This window comes from Tasmannia lanceolata, unplaced genomic scaffold (genome assembly GCF_043159265.1).
Source record: "Tasmannia lanceolata isolate RefF3 unplaced genomic scaffold, GAP_Taslan_0.1 ptg000020l, whole genome shotgun sequence".
Lineage (NCBI taxonomy): Eukaryota > Viridiplantae > Streptophyta > Magnoliopsida > Canellales > Winteraceae > Tasmannia > Tasmannia lanceolata.
Window position 1 is genome coordinate 17,299,089 of NW_027518697.1, and position 7,591 is coordinate 17,306,679.

Below are 7,591 nucleotides of genomic sequence, written 5' to 3' on the forward strand. Positions count from 1 at the left end.
CTTTATCCAATTTTTTTCATTAGTACATGGGTGTTGTAAAATGGGTTTTCCGATATTTGATTCTTTTTTATTTTTCCAATTTCGTATTGGTAAGAGGAAAATCAAATAAAAAACATGATATTTTTTCTACTAATGGAGAGCACATAACATAAAGAATAATATAATCTGTGTCCAAGGATCTCATCACCATTGATAAGTGGCACATAGCACACTAGTGACCCCATTTCGGATCCTGATATCTTTGCGGGCAGATTACCGGATCAGTTAGTCCTTTCCAATTCAGTGAAGATGCTGATATATGATTTAGAGAGCTTCATTGAAAGCATAGTGTATGTCAGTATCTACATGGTTTTCTTGAACGAAGTTACCGTATACATGGTTTTAAATTTCCATTGAAATGATAAATGTTTTTTGTTTTGATCCCAACCTATACTGAAACTGAGACCAAAATGGATGGTTGTCTTGCGGATGTGGACTTTCATCTTTAAATTATATCATTAGCATATGTTCATCTTTATGTAATAGTTCCTATATGCTTTCCATGATTTTTTACATGATTTCCACCAAAATTTTCAACTGAAACCCAAATGTTTCCGATCGAAACCGAAATTTAAAACCATGCCTCTGTATATCTAGCATGAAAAAGTAAAAGATAGTAAGCATGATTCTTCATGGTAGAAATTATCAAGTCTATGTATCTAATAAAAATACAAATGGAGTGGATGGAAGGCACCCCAAGCTACCCTGATCAGAAGGCAATCAAATCAAATCGAAGGGATGCATAAATTGGTACCAAAGGTTCCTTCGCATACAGAGAAAAAAAAAAGTTAAAACAATGGGGTCTTTGGGTGTTCACAAGCAAGGGCGGAAAAGATTTTTATCCAGTTTGTATTGAATTAGATTCCCTTAATCAATTCACATTAAGACTTTGTAATTTGGTAGGTAGCTTTGAATTGAAACGACAGATTTGAAATTCAGCGAGTTAATATTTCAGAACATAGTATGACCCAGCTGTAGCACCTGATGAGTCAGGAGCTCGATGACTGTTTTAATGTGGATTCTGAAGTTTGGAATCGCTTGGGTCGCAAGCGCCACAAAACAGAGAATTGAATGTTTTGGGTCTCTAAATAAATTCGCAAAATAATAAATAAATAAATAAAAATAAAACTCAGTGGTTTTTTATGGGTTCTCAGTTTGGAATCATTTGACGCACAAGTGCTAAGAAACCAGAGAATTGAATGTTTCATGTGGTTAAAAAAATCTGAAAACCCCAAACCTGAGCGGTTTCTTGTGGCTTTTGACTTTGGTTACATACTTACATAAGGGTCACAAACTGAAGAAACAGTGGCAGTTTGAAACCAATGTCAATGCAGAATAATCATACCACAATGGCAACGAGAAGTCAGATAATAGTGGTCAAAGGTCAGTTCCAATATGCAAAGGGTGAAAACAGCAGAACAAGTAGCACATAGTAATCCAACATGTAAAAACATAACCCAAAAAAATAGCTCATACAAAACAGCAACAGGTGATTACATTGTCCATGTATCATTGAATCTTTGTATCCTGTTAGGGAAAGAAAATAAAATCCTTAATAAAAGAGCCAATGCATTCAAGAGTAAAATATACCTAATTTTTAATTTAAAGCCTTGGAGGAATTGTAGAAAGGCAGCACCATATATCAAAACAAACAGGCAAGGTCAGGTTTCTCTAGAAGGACCTTTCTTTGCAGCTTCAGCTGCTGCTTTCTCTGCTTCAATTTCAGCAACAATAGAATCAATTTCAGATTCATCAAGTTGACGCAGTCCATGCTCTTTTGTCATCACAGCAATCTCTATGTTCTTTCCCCCACTCTCAACAACCTAATTTTAAAAATGTAATTTAAAGTTATAAAGATAAAACAATACAGATCACACAAATGTAATCTTACAGGTGTGTGTTACAATTGCATACATAAAGATTATATATGCAACGATAACCTAGAAACACGTGGACATGATCAAAAGATTGGGGGTGTATATGCAAATATTAGTATGATACTAAGAGTGAACATAAGAGAAGTTTTCACATGGGATTTCAAATATTAAAAGATCATCAGAACTTCATGAGTTGCATCATGGAACACAAACCATAGGCATCATCGGTATGCAACGGTATCATAAATCACCCATGACAAAAAAAACAATAAAATCAGCCACAGGATCATCACAAGATGATGAAAGCTATGTCACAAATATCTCAGATAGGTTTAAAATATAGCGATTTTAACAACAAAATCCCGAAATAATCCTGAGAATTAAAAAATATAGCAATATTTTCATTTACTGCGATAATATCATGATATTTTTAAAATATTTTTTTATTTTTTATTAATTTTTATATATATATACATATATATATATATTTAATAATTCTATTTTATTGTTTTTCCCTACATAAAGGAGAGAAAATATAAAAAAATTAATATATCCCGAGATTCTCTCTTGCCAAGAAATTCCCGAAAACGATATTTGTGACATAGGATGAAAGTAGCAGGTGAATCTTCCAAAAAATGTGGCCACACTATAAAATGGGATAGAGCAGTAGAAGTATTGAGCACATCATAAGAACTACGAGATGGAAGTGAGCAAATGCCATAACGAATATAGAATAACTTCAAACTGTGAAAAACATAGTACCACAACTGGGATGGGATGACAGTTCACACCACTGAAAGGACAGGGCTTTCCATGCGACCATTCAATTAAAAAGGACAGGGCACATTGCATGCATCAAAAGAAACCAATTATATTATTAAGTATAGTAATCCCACAAACTTGCGTGAATACAAGGTTTAAATGCAAAAATGAAAATGAAGATAACTTTGCTTTCAGCCATGTGTTGATGTGAGGGCGTGCACACTACCATTACCAGCCAATAATTATTTAGATTAGTAAGTGGAGAGTTAGGTAAAGAGGTTTTACCATCTGCACATGATGGGACTGGAGCATGTTTGTATTCCAAAACAATCTTACATGGATTTGTCACTATGGATTGAATGAGCCCTCTAGTGTGTATAAGATCCTTAATGTTTAAATTCATAACGCCAAGTATTTTTCACTAACCCGGGCAAGCCAAAGGAGTCCTAATTAACTTGGTAAAGCAAAACTTAGACTCAACTCGGTAAGGCAAAACTCGGACTCGGATAAGAACTTGGGTAAATTGACAGTTGACTAGGGAAGTTTTTAAACAATGGCCAAGAGCCCAGATTGAGATCCGTCCATTTAAGGGGAAGCTATGTGGTATCACCAACTTGAATAAGATGAGAATGCTACTTTTCATCCAGACCACATACATCTATCTAAGGAGGTAAAGAAATATCACAATGAAAACCAACAAGTAAAATATAAGCACAGGCCAGTAACTATAGATAAAATATCCAACAAAAGAAATAGAGTATGTGCTCTGAATGAAAAGTAAAAAATAATCAAACTGATTTCTTTAAAAGTAAAAAATAATCAAACCCTTGTATTTACATGTGCCTACAAGGTGGCGTGGGTGGGTGTGTTAGCATTTTCCTCTAAAAACATACAAGTTAAAGATTGGGCATCACAGCTTCAGAAATGGGAAAAAGTAACATACTTCAAGCAATGCACGAATGGCGAGCTTTACAGTTTCTTGCCCAGAAGTTTCTTTATAGTTTTTCTCCAGAAATTCTCTCATAGAATTTGAGTTCCTCCCTGTTGCATTAGCCTTCCAGGCAGAAAAAGTCCCAGATGGATCTGTCTGGTAAAGTGATGGAACAGCAGTGTATGGGTCAAATCCCACAATCAAAGTTGAAAGGCCAAATGGTCTAACACCACCACTCTGTGTGTACTTCTGTTGGAGGCCAGCTATATACCGTGTGATATATTCAACAGTTACTGGATCCTCAACAGTGAGCCTATGACTCTGGCATTCAATGCGGGCCTTATTTATCAACACCCGTGCATCTGCCTTTAGACCAGCACATGCCAATGCAATGTGATCATCCAGATTTACGATCTTCCTAACCGATCTGCAAAACAGATCTGTCTGAATTAGTCAAAACATTACACGAAAACAGGCATTATTATGTCTGTGCTGAAATCCAGAAAATGAATTGGAAGACTAAAATAGTGCTATTCAAATTTTGTTTGAAAGAGGAAAACAGCATATAAAGACTCCAGCTAAAAAAAATCAGAGCAGTAAAACTCTACAAGGGTATTTGATTCCCATATCTCAGCGCTAAAGTTAATTTAGAAGTGCCCACTTAAGCGAGCAAATCCGCTTCCTTGTCAGACCCCTTTGTTTTGGTAGGTAAGTTGGGATTGAACCACCGGCCACAGGGTTGAAGAGCATGGTCTATACCAATTGAGCTAGACGCTCAATCCCTTATCAGAACCCTTATTAATGATGGATAGAAACCTGAAGGGCATGCACAGGTACAAATCGCTGCAAGGAGTCCCATTCCATTCAATGACTAACGGACCGAAGACTGAGCAAACGAAAACCAAATGCCTTGCAAAAGAACAATCATCTTCATCTCATTTGGCACTCTAAGGTCAAGAGGACATGATAGGCAATCAACCCACCACTAGATGACTCCACATCCCAACTCCCATGGCAAAAAAAAAAAAGAACTCCTTAAATCTATTCGCTACCTAAAAACTGACTCAAAGCATCTAAGAGTGGCACAGCCGAAAAAGCCATCAAACCGCCTCAAATTTTGACAGTTTGAGCCTGGAAAATCCGAGTTCACCACACATTGGTGACACCCTGCGCAATGTGAATTGGGAGATTGTTTTTGGCTTCTCTGGCCCCTTTGGAGTGCATGATTCTAAAGCTGCGGAAATGCAAGCAATTCTCATGGGTATCCGTCTTATTGAACTCGATCTTCTGGATGCCCTAGGGCTCTCCCAATGTGATTAGATATATTAAGGATGGAGATAGAGAGATAGGTATCCGTGGCACTTTGTGTATGCTATTGACAAAGTAAGGGGCAAGGTCGAAGGTCATTCGGTGGGTTTTCAGCAGGTTTAGCCCTAGGCCAATCCCAAGGCCGATGCACCTGCTCGGTCCGGAGTTGCTAGGAAAAGTTAGAGACTTTTGAATTCTTTCCTCCCTGACGGTGTGATGGGATGGCTTTCTATCTTTATTTTCCTTTTTTGAAATGGTCTATCTTTATTTTTCTTTTCTTTCTTTTCTTCCGGTTGTCTCTGTACGCTCGGACTCTCTCTCTCTCTCTCTCTCTCTCTCTCTCTCTCTGCTTTAGCTAATGAAATTTACCATTAAATAAAAAGCAGTCTTGTTCGTCGCGATTTTGAAAGTCAAAGGTGGTGGGGCAGATGGACACGGTCGGGATCGGATAGTTGTACCAATCACCTCTCTTACGCCATCACCACTAATCAAGCGGAACGCAGCTTCACTTATTATGTTTCCAACAACAACTAGCGATTTGAAAAAGAGGGAACCAGAAGTCTGAACCTCCTACCCTTTGTAAGTACAGGGCCCCACTTCTGTTCATTGCATTGAGAAAACAATTATTCCCAACAAAACCCAAGGACAAAATGAATTCTGGTTCCAAACTCAGGCACCTTCAACTCTAAAGACAGAAAGATCATCAAGACAACAGATTCAACAAAAAGGAAGTCCATGGCCTACCTAGTCTCTACATTATTCGCAGACTGAAAAGAAAAAGCGAGGGAGCACTCTTAGGAAAATGAGGTTTTACAAATAAACACTTCTTAGAATAAGATTTTGATGCCAATTTTTAATAGCAGGGCCTAGTAAAAGTAGCTAGAAAATAATCATGAGCAGTGGAACAAGCGAGGAGGCATTTCTATCTTCTCAATTTGAAAACTTCTCCAATCTTTAGAATGCTGTGTTCTATTCTCCAAAACCAGGAGGGAGAAGTGGAAAGCAAGAGGAGTTAGCACATTACATAAATTTCATTACTTGGACACACCCTCCTTTTTTTTACCTTTTCTGTTTTTTTTCTCCTAATACACTAGTGAGGATTGAACCCCCTCAGTTCAAATTCAAAAATTAAGGTCACCAGTAATAGGGTAAAAGACTAAACACAATTTAAGGTAGCCCAAGAACTTCAAAGCATTGTAATTCTACACTTCCATAAATCAAGCCTCTTGAACTTCGACAATAACCACGTTAACAAAAACCCAAATTAGAATGAGTCTATTTCCAATTTCCAACATTACACATTGATGCAATCCTGGAGCTTAGCGAGCAATTCTGGGACAAGTTGGACCAAGTTTAGCGACCACAGAGTGCCAGGATCCGACCACAAGCTGTTTGACACCGTCTTCCACTGCTTTCTTATTTTTTTTAATTTCTTATTTTACACAGATTTTCTTTCCTAGTTGGTTTGTATTTCTATTTTTGTTTTGTGATTGAGGCTATATAAAGCCCCAAAAACTCGTGGTAATGGGAAGTTTCATTGTCTCTTAGCTTTGAAGATTGCAAATAAAATTTCTTTTCCTTTGGGAATTTTCACAACAATTTTTTGTAAATCTATCTTGGCTCGCTCTCTTAATGTTCTACTAAGAATCTAAGCACATATTGATTGTGGGTTTTCTCTAATCCTTTCCGGGATTACATCACACATTTAAGCAAGAAATCAAAAACATCAATCCCACACTTTCGAAAGAGAACAGCAAATCAAAACTAATACTAAATCTCAAAAGTCTCAAAAGTAGCTCCAAACCCTAAAATCTCCATCCAGATTGCTTCAATTTCTACAATACACATCAAAGATTCAAAATCCTCTCATCATAAACCCTAATTCCAGATCAAAAAAGAGAGATTGGAGATATTACCTAGAGTCCTGGAGCTTTGCAGTAGATTTCTTTTCAACACCGAGAACGATGGTGTCTGTTCCTCGGACACCAACGGCGGCGTTCCCTTTACGCACGGCTTCGAGCGCGTATTCCACCTGGAACAGATGCCCGTCCGGAGAGAACACGGTGATTGCACGATCGTATCTAGCCATTGATTTTCCCTCGATTAGGGTTAGGGCTAGGGTTAGGGTTTTTTCGTTCTTCTATTTCGTTTGGCTTGGTTTCTTTTCTTCACTGCAGAGAATGCAGAAGAAGGGGGGGATGGGGAGGAAATGAAAGGAAATTAACTTGGGTTGCAAGGGAGTGTTTCTCTTGGCGAATTACAAAAATATCCATGAGCTTATACTTATTGACTGAGCTTTTAATATTTTCTGAGGAATTTGCTAGCGTCCATCGCGTAGATGGTCTGTTGCATATCAGACCAGCCACACAGGCTCACTTTACAGCAGCTTTTGTCTTCATTCATGAGGTGGCTGCTCGGACATGCAGCAGACCATCTGTGATGGACGCTACGCGATGGACGCTAGTAAATCCCATTTTCTTAATGATGGAAATGTCCATGGCTTGCATTATAATCAAGTTAGGGACTTTACGCATTATAGGGGTGTTAGTGTCATTGGCAAATTCTATATCTTGCATTATAATCAAGTTAGGGACTAAGACCACGTTTGGATACCCACAAAATTTAGATTTGGATTTCTCACATTTACAATTGAGATTTGGAACTTGATTAGATC

The 7,591-nt window shown here is 37.7% G+C and overlaps 1 protein-coding gene across 1 annotated transcript; it reads right to left on the bottom strand.

Moving 5' to 3' along the window:
* Positions 1–1,410: 1,410 nt before the first annotated feature.
* Positions 1,411–7,156, bottom strand: LOC143854903 (proteasome subunit alpha type-7-like). Its single transcript, XM_077365033.1, has 3 exons — positions 6,834–7,156; positions 3,622–4,036; positions 1,411–1,862 (listed from the first exon to the last, which is right to left on the bottom strand). Exons 1-3 carry the CDS (start codon positions 7,004–7,006, stop codon positions 1,701–1,703), a joined length of 750 nt encoding a protein of 249 aa, XP_077221148.1. The 5' UTR covers positions 7,007–7,156; the 3' UTR covers positions 1,411–1,700.
* Positions 7,157–7,591: the final 435 nt, after the last annotated feature.

Excerpts from the sequence above, each read along its gene's own strand:
- LOC143854903 (XM_077365033.1), bottom strand. The coding sequence starts at position 7,006 with ATGGCTAGATACGATCGTGCAATCACCGTGTTCTCTCCGGACGGGCAT. Across the intron at positions 4,037-6,833 it reads GCAAAGCTCCAGGACTCTAG|ATCGGTTAGGAAGATCGTAA; the intron begins GTAATATCTCCA and ends TCTGTTTTGCAG. Across the intron at positions 1,863-3,621 it reads CCATTCGTGCATTGCTTGAA|GTTGTTGAGAGTGGGGGAAA; the intron begins GTATGTTACTTT and ends TTTTAAAATTAG.